Here is a 20,113-nt window from a genome sequence, read left to right as displayed (position 1 = left end):
GATTTTTAAATAAACATCCATCATTTTTATGCAGTTAACACATTTATCCTCTCACACACAAATTCCATTCAAATTTTTCAATTAATTTTTAACTATATTGTATATACTTACTGCCATGATTCCCATAGATTATAAAAGAATATCATTTAAAATGGGTAGGTGGTTCTCAGTATGCATTATATTTCCTTTGCAGACAGTACAGTCATATGTAAGATTCCAGAAATCAAAGAGTTACTGCAATTCCAAAGAAATCTATTTTTCTGAAAATACAAAGCTCTTTCACAACAGCCTGCTAAGAATACTTTAAAATCAATTTGACAAACCTAATGACATACCTAAAGAATTCCTGGTCTGTTGACTGTTTGGTGGTATGTTTTCCTTAGCCATGGAGATTAATATTTTACTGTTTTCAGAAAGCTTCTCCGATGCCTTTCCCTGAAAGAGACATTATATTTACAAAAGTAAGGGGGAAATAATCTACATTAAATATACACTGTACACTCAACACTCTAATTAAATGACTTGGCCAAATTACATAATGCATCATAGAAAAAATTTAAGTGTTACATCTGAGGAATTAACCAAAAGTATTTAACACTGTAATAAATGTAGTAAATTCTAATTAAATATTAGAATTCATTTAACAACAAATACTCACTGAGTTCCTACTACATAGTGTCCCAGGCACTGGAAACACAAATGAAAAGAACATATGAGAATCTCTGCCATCATAGAATTCAAACTACTGAGGGGACAAACGATAAACATAATATGTAAGTAGACTATGTAATACATAGAGAGTATGTAAGTAGACTATGTAATACATAGAGAGTAACCGGTAAGGTCTATGGGGAAAAATGAAGCATGGTAAGAACAACCATAAATGATGCAGCAGGGACTGAAAGACCTAACTGAGCAGTGATACTTGAATTAAGACTTAAAGATCATGATTTATGTACTACTTAACAATAATAATTATAATAAAATTATATGTAATAACTCTTTTCAAACACTATAACCTAGTCCTAAGAAAAGAGTAGTTCATAACCACAGACTTCAGGGCTGGACCATGAAGCCACGACTGTGTGTACTTGGATGAATTAACCCCTTTGAGCTTCACTTTTGTGATCTGTAAAACAAAAATAGTCCACATACTTAGCAGGGATATTATGATTCAGTAAGATAATACATGAAAGTCCTTGACACAACTCCTTGACCAAAGCGGCTTTTATGGAAAGACGGCAACGTAGTATGATGGTTAAGAGAGCAAGTATTACAGTCAGGATGTCAGAAATCAAAGCCTACTTCTACTAACTCTGTGACATGAACTTCCCCATAACTCAGTTTACTCACTTAGAAAATGAGCATAACAGTATCTATCTCATAGATTCATATGAATCATAAATGTAGCCTCTTAAAACTAAGTCTCATCCATGAAAGGAAAAACCCTGCAACAAAGAATAATCTATCCAGCAAGGCTAGCATTCAGAATAGAAGATAAAGGTTTCCAGACAAAACTTAAAGGAATTCATTACCACTAAACTAGCCTTACAAGAAATGTTAAAGGGGATTCTTTGTGTGGAAAGGAAAGGTCATAGCAGGAATAAGATAAGTAGAAAAGGAAAAAATTTCACAGCTACATATTAACATAGTAAAACAGAATAATCCCTTATAAAACCAATACAGAGGTTAAAGCACAAAAGAAGTAAAATCAAATACATCTATATGGGCACCTGGGTGGCTCAGTCACTTAAGCATCTGCCTTCAGCTCAGGTTATGATTCCAGGGTCCTATGATGAAGCCCCACATCAGCCTCCCTGCTCAGCGTATGGCCTGCTTCTCCCCTCTCCCTCTGCCCCTCCCCCTGCTTGTGCTCTCTTGTGCTCTGTCTCAATCGAACAAAATCTTTTTAAAATATATATCTATAAAAAGTAAGTAATGGGATTCACAAAATAAAAGAATGTAAAATATGACACTATATAACTAAAACATAGGGGAGATAGGAGTAAAAATCTAGAGCTTTATAATGGGTTCAAACTTAAGCAACCATTAACTTAATAGACTGCTTGCTATATGCATAAGATGTTACATATAAGCCTAAGGTAATATATAAACCTACAAGAATATCGCTGGAAAAAGCCCATCAAAGCACAAGAGAGCAAGAGAAGAAAGGAACAAAGAACTACTAAAACAATTAACAAAATGGCAGTAAGTACATACCTATCAATAAATACTTTGAGTGTAAATGGACTAAATGCTCCAAAAAGACATGGGGTACAAACGGATAAAAAAGCAAGACACACAAAAAAGGGCTGTGTCATGAGTGGCACATGTTGGGCAGTTGCATTGCTCTTCCTGTGAAATGGACATTAAGAGATTTCAGAATCATAATTTTCTTGTGTCTGAGCAGCTGTGATCATTGGTCCCAGTGCCCCATTTAAAAAAAAAAAAAAAAAGAAAAAGAAAGAAAAGGGAAGGGGAAAAAAAAAAAGGCAAGACATAATATATATGCTGCCTACAAGAGACTCTTTTAAGACCAAAAGATATAGACAGATAGAAAGTGAAGGGATAGAAAAATATTTATCATTCAAATTGAAGTACAAAGACTGCAGGGGCGCCTGGGTGGCTCAATGTGTTAAGCCTCCGCCTTTGGCTCAGGTCATGATCTCAGAGTCCTGAAAATCGAGCCCCCCTCATCCGGCTCTCTGCTCAGCAGGGAGCCTGCCTCCCCCACCCTCTCTGCCTGCCTCTGCCCACTTGTCAAATACATAAATAAAATCTTAAGAAAAAACAAAACAAAAACAAATACTGTAACAAGAGAAAAAGAGGGGTGCCTGGGTGGCTCAGTGGGTTAAGCCGCTGCCTCGGGCTCAGGTCATGATCTCAGGGTCCTGGGATCGAGCCCCACATCGGACTCTCTGCTCAGCGGCAAGCCTGCTCTCCTCTCTCTCTCTGCCTGCCTCTCTGCCTACTTGTGATCTCTGTCTGTCAAATAAATAAAATAAAAATCTTTAAAAAAAAAAGAATACTACACAATCATAAAGGGATTAACTCAACAAGAATACAGAACAATTGTAAATATTTATGCGCCCAACATGGGAGCACCCAAATACATAAAGCAGCTATTAATTAACATAAAGGAAGTACCAATCAATACTACTATTGATAGTAATGATAGTATTGGTAGTAATACTAGTAACAGGAGACTTTAACACCCCACTAACAACAACAGATAGATCATCTTTACAGAAAATTAACAAGGAAAACAGTGGCTTCAAATGACACATTGAATAGGTGGATCTAACAGATACGTTCAGAAACATTTCATCCTAAAACAGCAGAATACACAATCCTTTCAAGTGTACATGAAACATTCTCCAGAATACATCACATATTAGGCAACAAGTCCCAACAAATTCAAAAAGATTAAATTTAGTCATATCATGCATCTTTTCTGGCCATAATGATAAGAAACTAAAAATCAACCACAAGAAAAAAAAAAAAAAAAACTGGAATGAAGACAAATACATGCAGGTTAAATAACATGCTACTAAACAATGAATGGGTCACCCAAGATATAAATGAAATTTAAAAATACACAGAGACGAATAAAAATGAAAACATGATGGACCAAAATGTTTGGGATACAGCAAAAGCTGTTCTAAAAAGCAAGATTATAAGCAATATATACCTAACTCAAGACGCAAGAAAAATCTCAAAAGAGTAACCTAACCTTACATCAAACAAAACCCCAAACCAGTAGAAAGAAGAAAACAATAAAGAAATAAATGAAATAGAGCAGAAATAAATGAAATAGAAACTAAAAAAACAACAGATCAATGAAACCAGAAGGTGGTTCTTTGTAAAAATCAACAAAATCTGATAAGCCTTTAGCCAGACTCACCAAAAGAGGGCTCAAATCAACAAAATCAGAAATGAAAGGAGAAACAACCAACACCACAGAAATATAAAAGAATATGAAAAATTATATGCCTACATATTAGACAACCTAGAATAGATCAATTCCTAGAAACATACAATGTTCCAAATCTGAATCAGGAAGTCAAAGAAAATGTGTCCAGACCAATTACCAGCAATGAAATTGAAACAGTAATCAAAAACTGCCAAGGAACAAAAGTCCAAGATCAGATGGCTTCACAGGTGAATTCTACCAAACATTTTAAAGAAGAGTTAATACCTATTCTTTTCAAACTATTCCAAAAAATAGAAGAGGAAGGAAAGTTCCCAAATTCATTCTCAAATCAAATAAAGACAATACCAAAAGAGAACTACTGGCCCATATTTCTAATGAATATAGATGCAAAAGTCCTCAACGAAATATTAGCAAACCAAATTCAACACTACATTTAGAAAAAAACGTTCACTACGATCAAGTGGGATTTATTTCTGGGATGCAAGGGTAGTTCAATATTCACAAATCAAAACAATACATAAAATCAACAAGAGAAAGGATAAAACTATATATACATTTCTGTAGATGCAGAAAAAGCATTGGACAAGGTACAACATCCACTTATGATAAAAACTCTCACCAAACTAGTTAGAGGGAACATACCGCAACATAACAAAGGCCATATGGGAAAATCCCAGAGCTAACAACATTAACAGAAAAATTGATGCTTGCCCCCTAATATCAGGAACAAAACAGGGATGTCCACTTTTACCACTTTTATTCAACTTATTAATACTGAAAGTCCTAGCCACAGCAATCAGACAAGTTAAAGAAATAAAAGGCCTCCAAAATGGTAAGGAAGAAATAAAACTTTCACTATTTGTAGATGATATTAAATACAGAAAACCTACAAGGCCATAGGTTAAAAAAAAAGAGAGAAAATATTCAGAAACCCATTGCGTTTCTATCATGAAACAGAAATCAAGAAAACAATTTCAGGGGGGTAGAGAGGGTGATTGGGTTATGGACACTGGGGAAGGTAGGTGCTGCAGTGAGTGCTGTGAAGTGTAAACCTAGTGATTCACAGACCTATACCCCTGGGGCTAATAACACATTATATGTTAATAAAAAAATTTAAAAATCAATAAAAAAAATCGGGTAAAAAAAAAACACAATTTCATTTATAACTACACCAAAATAATACCTAGGAATAAACTTAATTAAGGAAGTGAAAGACTTATACTGTAAAAACTATAAAACTGTGATGAAAGAAATTGAAGACAACATGAACAAATGGTTAGATATTCCATGCTCTGGAATGGACTGGAAAACCAAACTTTGTTCAAATATCTATACTACCCAAAGCAATCTACAGATTTAATGCAATTTCTATCAAAATACCAACAGCATTTTTCACAGAAATAGAATCATCCTAAAATTTGTATGAAACCACAAAAGACCCCAAAAGCCAAAGCAAACTTAAAAAGAAACCAAAATACAGGAAGTACCATAATCCCAGATTTCAAGATATACTAGGAGGTTCTAATTATAAAAGTAGTATGGTATAAAAATAGACACACAGATCAACAGAATAGACTAGAAAACCCAGAAATATGTGGTCAACTAATCCGCAGCAGCAGCAGAGGCATGAATATGCAAGGGGAAAAAGACGGTCTCTTCCACAAATGGTGTTGGGGAAACTGGACAGCAACGTGCGAATGAAAGAAACTGGATGATTTTTCTCACACCATACACAAAAATAAACTCAAAATGGATTAGGACCTAAATGTGAGGTCTGAAACCATAAAACTCCTAGAAGAAAATACAGGCAATAAGATCTTAAAACATGGGCCTTACCGTGATTTTTCTAGATATGTGTCCTTCAGCAAAATTTAACTATTGGAACTGCATCAAAACAAAGTTTCCCCACAACAAAGGAAATCATCAACAAAACAAAAAGACAACCCCCACAATAGCCAAACTGTGGAAAGAGCTGAGATGCCCTTCAACAGATAAATGGATAAAGAGGCTGTGGTTCATACATACAATGGAATAGTACTCAGCCATGAAAAAAGGATAAATGTCCAACTTTTGCATCAACAAGGATGGGAATGGAAAAGATTATGCTGAGTGAAATAAGCCAAGCAGAGAGAGTCAATTATACGGTTTCACTTACTTGTGGAACATAAGGAATAACACGGAAGACATTAGAACAAGGAAAGGAAAAGTGAATTGGGGAAATCAGAGGGGCAGACAAACCATGATAGACTGTGGACTCTGAGAAACAAACTAAGGGGTTTTTTTCGGAGGGGAGAGAGTCGGGGGATGGGTGAGCCTGCAGGTGGGTATTAAGGAGTGTACGTATTGGATGGACCACTATTAATTGCATTAATTGCACATAAACAAATAATCTTGGAAGCATCAAAAACTAATGATGTATTTTATGATGACTAAAAAAACACAGTAAAAAAACAAGACAACCCACCGAATGGAAAAAGGTATTTGCAAATGATATAGCCAATACCAGGTTAATATCCAAAATAAATGAAGAATTTAATACAACAACTCCAAAAACCCAATTTAAAAATGGGTAAAGGACCTGAATACACATTTTTCCTAAAAAGACATACAGATGGCCCAGACACATGAAAAAATGTTCACCATCACTAACCATCAGAGAAATGCAAATCAAAACCACAATGAGATAACACCTTAACACCTGTCAGGATGGCAACAATAAAAAAACACAAGAAACAAGTGTTAGTGAGGATGTGGAGAAAAAAATCATGTACTGCTGGTAGGAATGCAAACCGGTGTAGCCACTGTGGAAATCAGTGTGGAGGTTCCTCAAAAAATTAAAAGTAAAATTACCATATGATCCATTATTTCCACTACTGGGTATTTACCCAAAGCAAATGAAAACATTAATTCAAAAAGATACGTGCAACCCTATGTTTACTGCAGTATTATTTACAAGAGCAAGATATGGAAACAACCTAAGCATTTATCCACAGTTACACACACATACATATACACCCCATAGAGTACTGCTCACCCATAAAAAAGAATGAACTCTCACCATTTGCAAACAACATGGATGAATCTAGAGGGTATTAAACTAAGTGAAATAAGTCAATCAGAGAAAGACAAATACCATACGATTTTACTCATACATAGAATTTAAGAAACAAAACAAAGGAAAAAAGACAAACAAAAACAGGCTTTTAAATTTGGAGAACTGGTGGTTGCCAGAGGGGAGGTAGGTGGGAGGGGAAGAGCATTAGGCATATACTTAGAATGATGAGCACTGAGTAATGTATAGAACTGCTGAACCAGTACACTGTACGCCAGAAACTAATATAATACTGTATGTTAATTATACTGGAATTTTAAAAAAACAGAATAAAAGATTAAGCCTCTTCCATAACTAGCACACAATAAATGTTATCTATTTAAGTAAAATTCCCTCATAATTAGGGTGACCATATTATTTATCATGTCAACCAGATGCCCATACTTTCCATACCTTTGCCCAAGACAAATGCTGAACCAGATGAGACATGGGGCAATAGGTAAGCCAGGGCTGTCGGGTTAGCCAATAGATATGGGGACTTTGATTACAATGGACTGTATTAAAACAAGATTAATCTACATCCTATATCTTATCAATACACTGAGCTTAAGAGACAAGGTGCCCCATCTATCTAGATTAGTGCTATAGTAGAGCTTAGCATAGTACCTAGCACAGACTCAGTATTTCCTAAATGGATCAAATTACTCTTTCACCAAAACTAGGAAAGCTTTAAGGAAGTTTTTTCAAACACTGTTTTCAGAAACAGTTGAACAAATTCTAATCTGGAAAGCAAATATACCAAAATAAACTATTTCAATAAATTCACTTTTGTAGATTTAAAAAAATTTTAAGACACTAATTTATTGAAGTTGTATTTTTCATTTAGATACATAGAATATGAGAACTTTTTTTTGTATCTATCATATTCTGAAAGTTCCTCATACTAGAAGTAGTCTCCTAATCATTTTATGAAGCACAACAATTATTAATTAAACCCTAGTAAGACAGAAGAAACGGTGAGATATAAAACAACACAACAGAAAAACTACATTCATAATCAACGCAATCTTGTCCAGTATCAGGCTCTCAGACTTGGTGACAAGACACCCAAACAAAAGTATGAAACAGAAGATTCTCACTCACTGAAAAGGAATTTTGCACTTACAAAAAGCTAATCTTCAGAGACAATTTTAATGAAACATGCTAAAAAAAATTATTAGCTTTACCTTCATTTCCATATAAGGTGGATCACTTTCCAATTCTGCCTTGTCTTTGGCCAGTTTGGCTTTTTGCTCTTCAATAAACTCATCCAAATTATCAGCCATTTTGCAGATACTGAAAAACAAAACTTGAATCAGCACAGCTATACAATATTTTTAGGATAATTAACAACATGTAGACTTAGCCCACATCAGTATTCAATTTCACTTACCAAACTGAGAAAATCATATAAGCTTGGCCAAAATATGCCCGCTTGGTTCTCTCCCAACCCGCCCCCAAAACCTATGACATACATACTAAATATCTGAAAAGATATAAAAAAGAATATTCACAACTACCATTATCATCTCTTTCTCTCTCCCTCACATTCACACACACACTTTGATCCATAAGTCAAAAAAACAAAAACAAAAACCTTTTAAAAAAGTGCTTTAATTATTTGGCAGTAATTTCAAACTTAACAAAAGAAGTTACAATAAGAACAGAACAATGTGCTATGGTGAGTACTGTGAAATGTGTAAGTCTGATGATTCAAAGACCTGTACCCCTGGGGCAAATAATACATTATATGTTAATAAAAATAATTCTTTAAAAAAAGAAAAGCACAATGAATCTTGGTATATTCTTTACCTATTTCAAGATTTTTGCACAACTTGCTTTGCTCCTTGTGCACACAAGTTCATTCTCTCTACATAAACAATTTCCTCTAAAATTTTTCAGAGGATGAATTACATACATTTACCCCTAAACACTTATGAGTATATTAAGAATTAGCTTGTTCTTACAGACTTCAATATAATTATCAACTTCAGCAACACTATTTTTTGTATCTAATCCACTATCTGTGTTCCAATTTTGTCAAATGTCCTTTACAGCTTATTTTTCTCTCCCTCCAGCTCAAGATCCAGTCCAGGTCAAGTGCTGCAATTCTTTGTTATGTGTCATTAGCCTCCTTTAATCTGGAACATTTCCACAATCTTCCTTTGTCTCATAATACTGTTTGTTTGTTTTTTGTTTTTTGTTTTAATATGGCCCAACTAACATGAACACTTCAAATAGAACCTCCCCTTTTGAGGTTTGCCTACTGTACCTTTTTAACTGAAATTCAATTTATGCATTCTCAGGTGAAATACTACTTAAGTGGTGATGAGTCCTTTCAAAGTGTCAACAATTAGAGACATGCATGTCCATTTGCCCTTCATTAGTTATATTATTTTTGATTGCCTGGTCTATATGCTGCCTGATTTCTGCATTACTTTCCCTTGTAACTAATATGCAGCCCAAAGGGAGATACATTTAGACCATACAAACACTTCCGCTCAAAATTTCCTGGATGTAGCAACAACTGGTGATTCTTAACTGATCCAATCTTTCAATCAAGAGGGCTACAAAATTCTAATATTCCAATTCTACCACTCCCTGCGTATTTATTTACCAGTTGGCACTTATGCTATTCTACAAGCCCTTCCTTCCTCCACATGTCTTTATCAGCTTATTATCAGTATAGACTCATGAATTCCTTTCTTTTTACAGTGAGGTCTGGAACTGTTTTTAAATTCATAAATTTACTCACTTTACTGAACAGTTTCCCTAAGTTTTGGTGAATTCATGGTTGTGTAATTATCACCATAACCACATTTTCTAATGCCTCTATGACCCCAAGAAGTTCCCCTGTGCTGTTTTGTAGTCAGTTCTTACTCCACTCCACTCAGGCAACCACCAATCTGTTTTCTGTCTCTACGGTTTTTGATAAATGCAGAAATATTATGTAATTGATCATATAATATGTAGTCTGACTTCTTTCACTTAAAAATGTTTTTGAGATTCATCCTTATAGTTACATCTATCAGTAAGTAGCAGGAATTTTTATTGCTAAGCAGTATACAATCATACAGAAATTCCAGTTTACCTATTTACCCATTATGGAACATCTGGATTGTTTCTAACTGAGGGCTATTTATGAATAATGCTGCTATGAACATTTGTGTTCAGGTTTTTGCATGGTCATATGCTTTGAGTTCTGCTAGATATGTACCTAGGAGTGGAATTACTGAGTCATATGTAACATGTTTCACATTTTGAGGAACTGGAGAACTGTTCCTGTAAGTATGACATAGCTGGACCATTTTACATTGCAACCAGCAGTGCATCCTGATCAACCCTGGGTTTTTTCAGGCTTTTGAATCTTAGCCATTTCATTTTTGATCCTCAGTCATTGACTATGTAATAGTATCAGATTGTGGTTTTACTCTGCATTACTTTAAAGACTACAATATTGAGCATCTTTTTCTGTGTTTATCTGCCGTTTGTAGATCCATGTATTTAACCACTGGCAAAATGTCTCTTCATATCTTATGCCTATTTTTAAAATTAAATTGCTTTATTATAGGTCTTTATATATAGAAGATACCAGTTCTTTATCAAACATGGTTTGTAAGTATTTTTTCTCAGTGTATGGTTTAAGTTTTCTTACTGCCTTCTTTCTTTAATAAGACTTTTTAGAGCAGTTTTAGGCTCAGAGCACAACTGAACATAAGGTACAGATTTTCCATATAACCCTTCACACATGCACAGCCTCCTCCATTATCAATATCCCCCACCCAACTAATACACTTGTTATCAATGATGAACATACATTAATACATCATTAGCACTCAAAGTTCATAATTTACATTATGGTTTACCTTGGTGTTATCCATTCTATGGTTCATACATAAATATAATAACATTTATCTACTATGGTAGTTTCATACATAATAGCTTCACTGTCCCCCAAACCCTCTGTGTTACACCTATCATTCCTCCCTCTGCTCTGAACCCTGGCAACCACTGATCTTTTTACTGCTTCCATAGTTTTGCCTATTCTGCAGAGTCAAACAGTTGGAATCACACATTACGTAGACTTCACACGGTCTTCTTTCACTTATATGCACCCAAGGTTACTCCATGTCTTTTCATGTCTTTGTAGCTCATTTCTTTTTAGCACTGAATAATATATTGTGTGGTTAGCCACTCATGTACTCCAAATTTTTTGTTACTTCCAGGTTTTAGCAACTATGAATAAAGCTGCTGTAAACATCTGTGTGATGATGTCTTCTAAAGAGCAAAAGTTTTTAATTTGTATGAAGTCCAATTAATTTAATCACTAATTCATTCACTTTTCAACAATTCTGAATCATTTGTGCTTTCTGGTGTCCTATGTAGGAAACTTTTCCTAACCCAAAATTGCAGATATTTTCTTCTACCTTTTTAGAAGTTTTCTAGTTTTCTCTTATATTTAAGTCTGATCCATTTCAAGTTAATTTTTGCAAATGGTGCAGTTAAGTCATCAAGGTTTAATTTTTTACACATGGATATAAAATTATTCTAACATTACTTTTTTACACTATTCTTTCCTCATTGAACTTGGAATTTTTTTAACCTTTTTTTTTTTTTCCAAAAACATGAAACTTAGTGACTAATTAGATGTGTGGCAAGAAAGAAAGAGTCACTGATGACAACGGTTTTAAGTCCTGGAAGCTAAATATGGATAGAATCCTTAACAGGGGGCGCCTGGTGGTCCATGGGTCAAAGGCTCTGCCTTAGGCTCAAGTCATGATCTCAGGGAATCAAGCCCCAGATCCAGACTCTCTGCTCAGTAGGGAGCCTGCTTCCCCCTCTCTCTCTGCCTGCTTCTCTGTCTACTTGTGATCGCTGTCAAATAAATAAATAAAATCTTAAAAAAAAAAAAAAAAAAAAAAGAATCCTTAACAGGAGTGGGTCACAAGAAGTTTTTTGGCCTGGTTTGGTTTAGATATGTTAAATTGGAGTTAAAAAGATATGCTAATGGAAATTTCCAGCAGATACTTAGAAATTCAAGACACATTCAGGGAAGACCACCACATCTGAAATGTTTAAGAGTTGATTATGTTAAAGTAATAGTTTAAGCTGAAATGAGCACAAACAAGGAAAAAAGAGATGACCCAGAACTAAATGTCAGGCAATGTTCTCTTGAGGGGGTTACAGAAGAAGCTGGAAAAAAATAGAGAGGAATATTTAAAAGAAGGATATAAAGAAAACCAAATCAACATAATTTGGAAGGAAAAGAAGAGATACAAGAAAGAACTAGTCAACAATTTCAAATGTAAGAGAGTTAAAGGGGGGGACAAAAGCATATACTGAATTTAATACTTAGGAGACAATAACTTGTAAAAATATAGAAAAGCAAGCTTTACCTAAAATTAAAAAAAAATAAAATACTGGGGTGCCTGGGTGACTTAGCTGGTTAAGCCTCTGCCTTCAGTTCAAGTCATGATCCCAGGGTTCTGGGATGGAAAACCCTGCACTGAGCTCCCTGCTGAGTAGACAGCCTGCTTCTCCCTCTCCTTCTGCTGCTCCCTCTGTCTCTGCATACTCCCCTGTTCCCACCCCTTCCCCACTCTTTCTCTGTTTAAATGAATGAATAAAACCTTTAAAAAAAAAAAAAATGTTGAGAGGCACCTGGTTGCTGCATGGGTTAAATGTCTGCCTTTGGCTCAGGTCATGATCCCAAGGTCCTGGGATAAAGCCTCCTATCAGGCTCTCTGCTCAGTGGGGAGCCTGCTTCTCCCTCTCCCTCTCCCTCTGCCCACCACTTCCTCTGTGCATGCTGTCAAATAAATAAATAAAATCTTGTAAAAAAAAAAAAATGTTGAGGGGCGCCTGGGTGTCTCGGTCGTTAAGCATCTGCCTTCAGCAGAAAGCCTGCTTCTCCCTGCTTTGTTCCCTCTCTCACTGTGTGTCTCTGTCAAATAAATAAATAAAATCTTTTTTAAAAAAAAATTTTAAGAAAAATTTTTTAATTTAAAAAATAAAAAAAGTGGCATGAGGAAACTTCTGGCAGTGATGGACATGTTCATTTAAAAAAAAGTTGAAATTTATATCAATTAAATAGTATATAATATGAACTTCAGTCTATTATTTACTTCTAAAAAGAACACTGATTTTAAAGATTTTATTTACTTATTTGACAGACAGATCACGAGTAGGCAGAGAGGCAGGCAGAGAGAGAGAGAGGAGGAAGCAGGCTCCCTGCTGAGCAGAGAGCCCGATGCGGGACTCGATCCCAGGACCCTGAGATCATGACCTGAGCCGAAGGCAGCGGCTTAACCCACTGAGCCACCCAGGCGCCCAAGAACACTGATTTTAAAATATGGTTTTAACAAAATACATTCCAAACCAACAAAAGTTAACATAGTTAAGCCATTTTTAATTTGCTAATTGTGACAAAAGATTTTTCCTAGTAAAAATTCAAAACAGCTCAACAGCGAACAGTAATTTTCATGTTTTAAAAAAAAAATCACTTCTTAAAATCCCCTAATTTCCCTCCTTTATGTCCAATAGAAATAAAATGATAGGATAATACATACTTTGAAACAGAATTTTATACAAAATGTAAGCAGAAATGTCATTATCTAAAAAACAAAAGGTAACAAGCCTCTCACTCTGATCTAAGGTCTCCACATAACACTGGTAATAATTATTACATTAACAGTTCATTTAACTCAAAGTTTGGAAGTTCTCTCTTGAATTTAAAGATACTTAAAATTTCCCTTTAGTCTAATTTTTTTTTTCTTTTCTTTTCTTTTTTAAGTAGGCTTCACACCCAGCATTGGAGCCCAACACAAGGCTTAAACTCATGACCTTGAGATCAAGAACTTGAGCTAAGATCAAGAGTTTGACCCTCAACCAACTGAGCCACCCAGGTGCTTCCCTTTATTTTATTTTTTTTTTTTTAAAGATTTTATTTATTTATTTGACAGACAGAGATCACAAGTAGGCAGAGAGGCAGGCAGAGAGAGAGAGAGAAAGAGGGAAGCAGGCTTCCTGCGGAGCAGAGAGCCCGATGCGGGGCTTGATCCCAGGACCCTGAGATCACGACCCGAGCCGAAGGCAGCAGCCCAAACCACTGAGCCACCCAGGCGCCCCATGAGCCACCCAGGTGCTTCCCTTTAATCTAAACCTTTAACATCCATTATAAATTCTAAAATTCATTTTATGTAACCATAGTAATATTTTTAAACAATAGCAGTACGTATACTATATGCCATAACTAAAATATCAAATTCATTAGATATAAGTATACATTTAATCACTTCTAATTTTGTTCTACTATCTGATTAGACTACAGTATCTTTAAATTGAAAAATCAAAGATACTAATAAGCTTTCTTCTGGCAATGCCCTGCAAAGACCACCAGGAACACTACTGTGGTTAAACTTCGGTTTATTTATCATTACATAAAGGAATGAATCCTTGATACTCACCATGGGGAAATCTGGAGTATCTTAACATGGAGGTGTTAGGGGCACCTGGGTGGCTCAGTGGGTTAAAGCCTCTGCCTTCGGCTCAGGTCATGATCCCAGGGTCCTGGGATCGAGCCCCACATCAGGCTCTCTGCTCCGCGGAGAGCCTGCTTCCTCCTCTCTCTCTCTCTTTGCCTGCCTCTCTGCCTACTTGTGATCTGTCAAATAAATAAATTAAAAAATCTTTAAAAAAAAAAAAAAAACATGGAGGTGTTAGAAAAGACAAATAGGGTTTGCAGCTTGTTAGGTGATTTGGGAACAGAGCTTTGCTGTCAGAAGGTGAGAGTAATTCTATGACTGGACATCTTAAGAAACCTTATCTAAAGCTGTAAACTGGTTAAGAGGCAGCCATCACTCATCAGCTGTGAGATGGGATGCTTGGTTTTCTGTAGCTTGGACAACATTCATGTTTTGTCTGTGTTTGGACAGGATTATGGAGTGGTATTGTTTTTCTCTTGATTATCCCAGACACAGAGCTTTGTCAAATGTTGATGTTCTGTGCAACTGTTTATCTTCAGTGGAAGAACAACAAGCCTAAGCACTAGTGTCAAGCCAGTTTCTAGTAACACCAAGGCCTTGGTGATAGTACAGCCCAGCTTCCAGCTGTCATGACCACTTTTTCCTTTATCACTCCTTCAAGCATATGACAACTTACATAAAACATATTTCAACTACAAAATTATTCAAGATTTAGTGACTCACATAGACTGTGTTGGTAAGTACAGCCTAATAGATTAAGAATATTTATAATTTGAAGATTAAATTATAAGAAAATCAGCTGAAAGAAACCTCAAGGGGATTTTTTATTTTCCTTCACCCTACATTGTAAAAATCATTCACAACTTCTTAACCCACTGAGCCACCCAGGCGCCCCATTCACAACTTCTTTTAAAGTCTTATTATCAAGTTGTTTTTACCCCAGTAGCTATGTACATAGTATACAGATGATAAAGTTCTTAAGAAAACAGTTTAACTGAAAGATCTGGACTTGAAACCCAATTCCATCATTGATTGACTCGTACGTGGCCAACCTCAATATGCTCCTTAACCTCCCTCTTACTTTCCTCATCTGTAAAATGGAAATATCTACTTCAGAGCTGTTATGAAGAAAACACTAAATGGCACATATAAAATGCACGGCACACCTGACACTGAGAAATCAACAAATTAGAGCTGTTTCATTAACTCATTATATTTCAATGGTACTTATATACACCAGTAATTACCTTTTTAAAGAAAGCCTCCAAAATACACTGGAATTTAAATCACCAGTAATTGACACTTGGTTATCATAATCCAAATCAACAAGTTTAGGGGTGCCTGGTTGGCTCATTCGATTAAGCATCTGCCTTCAGCTCAGGTTATGATCCCAGGGTCCTGGGACAGAGCCCTCAGTGTCAGGCTCCCTGCTCAGTGGGGAGTTTGCTTATCCCTCTCCCCATGCCCTTTCAAGCTCCCTGCCCTACTCTGCTGTTTCTCAAATAAACAAACACAATCTTAAAAAAAAAAAAAAAAAGTCTAATTCTTAAACTTAGGCCCTTTTTGTTTATCATCTAGATAGACATATAAGCAGACCAAAACATACTCATTGTGTTAAGCCTTGGTGAATCTAAAAAAAAAAAAAAAAAAGACCCAGAAATAATGGGGTATGCCCAATTTTTTCTCCCCATTTCTTCAATCACAAAGAGAAGAGAAAATGTTGCCATTTTCTTCCCTCTTGAGTGAAGTGTAAATTTCCTCCCTACTCTGGAAGCATAAGAAATAGAAAATACTCCCCCTCTCTTAGGAGGGCAATATTCAGATGCTAAGGAGACAGAAGGTTTAAAATATGAACCCTGCCATCAGATTTAGACAAGATAATACCCCATGTCACAGGGCTACATCTGGCCAGACTTGGGGTTAGGAAATGATGTGAAACACCCATAAAAGATCCAGCAGCAATATAAAGAAAACAATTTGAATATGTCTGGAATTCACAAGAGTCCAAGACAGGAGCTAGGGGTAAGGTTTAGTAGATTTTTAAAATGATCTTTACAGCTATAGGAGAAAATATTCCTTTGAAAAAGAGAAGCTAGAGTGGGAGAACAGGGCTGAGGACAGAAAAGCAGAAAGTAATAACATATGTCCGTGGGATGCAGAGAGGAGCCTACGAAAGTCTTAGAAGAAAGAGAAGGGAGGAGGTGAACCAGAACAATGTTTCTCATTTCCCATCCATCTAGAGATCTTTCCACCAAATGAAAAGTATTTAATCTTTTCTCCTAGCAGATGACATACATCCACAGGATCAATTTGCTTCCATGAGCATACCCAATTCTGACAAATCCTTCTAAATGTTGCTATCAAGTAACTGGCGGGGAGAGAGGAAGGGTGAAGGTTAGGATACAGACAGAGTGAACACAGAAAAGCACAATTAAGGCTTTTAGCAACTTACATCCTTAATGGTGATGAAAAACAGTAGCATAAATTAGCCTTTCACTTATGCAAAATTGCCAGAACACTCGCTCAAACACCTTTGCCTCCCACTCAGTATAGCAGTGGGAACGCAAATCAGAATGTTAAAAGAATAATCTGAAATCTGCTCAAAGTTTGTAATAAATCACACGTGCCTGAGAACTTTGAGTAAAAATGTGCTGAAACCAACCTTTTCAATTTAGCCTATTTAAAGCCATCTGCTCCCTTTCAGAAGGTCATCTGTACGCAGGAGACCTAAAATTTCATCCCCGGGGGAGGATTTAACCTATTTAACCACCACAGAGCCCGTGTCCTCCTAGAAAGAATATTCAGAAAAGAAAGCAGCATCTCACTGGTTTTCGTGGGATTCCTTCTTGCTTGTCAACATGTTATACCATTCTTTCATATAAAACAGAACCCCTCTGAGGATATATGGCTTTTTGCAAACCTATATGGGTTGCTATTAGGTTCTTAGCATTTTCCGAGGTGTTTGGAAACTGTTGGTTTGTTTGCCGGAAGTGAAGGTAAACTTTTGAATCCCATTGTCTGAGAGCCAGCTTCCCTCCAGAAATGAGTCCCACTGCTCTCAAGAAATGAGTCCCCCATTTACTGAAAACTGGATCCCAATTCCAGACACCAATCATAAAATGAAGGCAATTAGAAGAGATTCGAGCTTAAGGAAAACAGAGTATTAACAGCACCAACTTCACAGCGCTGTGCTGATTGAATAAATTTCACTTGCAAAAAAAGCAAAGCGTTGAGAACCGCGTCGAGCGGACACTCTATAAACGTTAACCATTACCCAGCACCCAGTAAAGGAAAAGTGCTCCAGAAGGCTTAGGCCAGCAGCGGAGAGCCGGCTGTTGGGGAGGGAAGGCACGCGGGAGCTGTGGGTGGCGGCCCGGTTAAGAAGCGTCAACGCGTCGTCAGGCAACCGGGTCGCCACAGCACCCAAGGCGGCGGTGGCTGCCGGGGCCCCGGAGTCCAGACCGCGTAACTGAGGCACCGTCCCCGAGCCACCAAGCAGCAGCGAAACCCCCGGAACCCGGCCGAACTGCTGCGAAACCCCGACCAGGATCCTGTATCTGAGATACCGACCTCAACCCTGTAAATCGGGCACCGCCCCTAGCCCGGCATCTGCGAGACCTCACCTAGCAGAGAACCCTCGCCCTCCCAAACCCCGCGAGCCCGGCTCCGCAGCCAGCGTGGCAGCCGTGAGACCTCCGCCTCCGGGGAGCCCCAGCCCCTACCCCTGCCCCTGCTCCCGCCCCGGGGCCGCGAACCCAACCCTGGGACACCACCTCCCCCCGACCACACCCCGCCAGGCCCGCTTCCTCTCAGTGGTTGACTTGGCTTACTCGGGAGAGCGGGCTTGCGTTGGGGAAGACGCACAGCGCCCTAGAGAAGCTCTTCGCCGGCAGAACAGAGAGCGATGGCAGCCCAGCACCGGAATACTGTGACAAGCCGAGTAGCCCCGACTCCGCCTCTAAAGCCGAGCCCTCCGCCCGCCCTTCCCCAACGGACGAATGCGACCCCGCCCCCACTAGGCCGGGTGTAAGGTTGCGTAGTCGGGGCGCCCCCTGCCGTCCCGGAGGCCGCAAAGCACGCTCACCGGTTCTCAAGTTAAATCCTGGGAAATTCTTCCCAAGCTAAATCGACTCTAGCTAGCCCCTCCAAACCTTCCAAGCCACAGACGGCGTGGAAAGAATAAAGGGTAGGGGTGGCAGTGAGAGAAAAAGTTTTGGCATACACCTCTCCTGCGTATTTTTCCTCTCCAAGAAGTCTGGTCAACGTTTGTCCTGGGCTTTTATAACTAATTTCAACATATTCGGCTCACTCCAATACAGAGCGGCCATGTGCCACCTCTAGAAAAGAGATCTCTAGCTTCCCAAGAGAGTGGAACTAAGAATACTTTATCCTAAATTACTTTGTAAGAGGGTTTTAAAAACAAATTTTCTTCAAATGTAAGTTAATGTCAAAACTGCAGGAAGGGGTGTAGATTCGCTAATTCTAATGTTTTTATTTTAACTATTTGCCATACACAGTACTATAAGGGGAGGACACAACTCAGTGGAGTGTCCTGAGCTCTGAAGCTTACAGGAGGAAGAAAAAATTCCAAGCAAACAAATACATAAGTACAATGCCATGTAACAGTTATAGAAGCACCTACAGACATTTAAAGACACCTGAAAGGAATCATTATTGGACAGTGGAGGAAGTCAAGAACGATTTCAAGATAGAGATCACTGATCTGTGTTTTTAGATTAATTTCAGCTCCCAAGCAAAAAACAAAACAACACAGCCACCAGGGGAGAGTAGTTAAGCAACGATGTCCACACATCCAAAGTTTCAGGGTGATTTAAGATGAAGTTGGAAAGGTGAGCTGTGATGCTACTCTTCCCCTCCCTCCTCCACTCCAGGCCAAAACCAAACAAACAAAAAAACTATTGACCATCTGTGTTGGGTGTCAGGAATAAACAAGGAACACAGAACTGGCTCCTAGGTTTTGGAGCTTAGAATCTAGTGTGGAGTTGGGAGAATGGAGGGGAAGAAAAAAACATCTAAAATAAGGAAATAAGCAAAGTAATTAAAAATTTCACTAACTGTGGGTAGAAAACAAGTTGGTGAGATTAATTTGGACTTGGGGACAGGAAGAGGTATCGCAGAGTTATGCTGAAGATTAAATCGTAAACTAATTTTAAGGATTGAGTACTATTTTTTCCGGAACACTAATAGCTTCTATAGATGTTAACTTTTACAAACACGACAAAAGACACCATCATAGCCTCCCACGAGTTTCCACAGCTTCCTTGGAATGTCAGAAAACTCCCCGCTAGCGAAGCGTAGTGCCAAACCAAGCTACAGAATTTTACGCACGTGTAGTGACTCATCTGGAAGTAAACAAGGATACCACGTTTATCTTCGTCTCAACTAGCGTCCAGAACTACTTATATCTCGAGTTTCTCACAGACATCCTTATTGTTTGGGCTTTTAACAAACATTTAAGATGTCTACATCCACATAAAAACAAGCTTTCTCTCCTCAACACAGCCTAAGGATCTATCCATTTTTAATATGGCGGAGGCCGAGCCTGCGCAGTACGAACAAAGAGGACCCGTTTCAGTTTCTGGC

General features: G+C 37.7%; 1 protein-coding gene and 1 non-coding gene across 10 annotated transcripts in view; one reads left to right on the top strand and one right to left on the bottom strand.

Annotated features, from left to right (window-relative positions):
• CSPP1 (centrosome and spindle pole associated protein 1) overlaps positions 1-20,055 on the bottom strand; it is a 168,164-nt gene extending 148,109 nt beyond the window's left edge. For 3 of the 9 annotated variants that reach the window (XM_059394672.1, XM_059394676.1, XM_059394673.1), the window contains exons 1-3: positions 19,859-20,055; positions 8,213-8,321; positions 336-435 (exon numbers count right to left, since the gene is read on the bottom strand). In XM_059394672.1, coding sequence (XP_059250655.1) covers positions 336-435; positions 8,213-8,321; positions 19,859-19,872 — 223 coding nt within the window. In that variant the 5' untranslated portion in view covers positions 19,873-20,055. Of the gene's footprint in view, positions 1-335; positions 436-8,212; positions 8,322-14,491; positions 14,689-18,339; positions 18,487-19,858 lie in introns of those variants that run through there. The other 6 variants (XM_059394678.1, XM_059394677.1, XM_059394679.1 and 3 more) reach the window with 4 other exon arrangements.
• On the top strand, positions 2,304-2,436 carry LOC132014800 (U11 spliceosomal RNA). Its single transcript, XR_009403438.1, has one exon. It is a non-coding gene; the product is annotated as a U11 spliceosomal RNA (small nuclear RNA).
• Positions 20,056-20,113: the final 58 nt, after the last annotated feature.

Source organism: Mustela nigripes, chromosome 3 (genome assembly GCF_022355385.1).
Source record: "Mustela nigripes isolate SB6536 chromosome 3, MUSNIG.SB6536, whole genome shotgun sequence".
NCBI classification, from domain to species: Eukaryota; Metazoa; Chordata; class Mammalia; order Carnivora; family Mustelidae; genus Mustela; species Mustela nigripes.
This window is presented reverse-complemented; position numbering and strand designations above follow the sequence as displayed.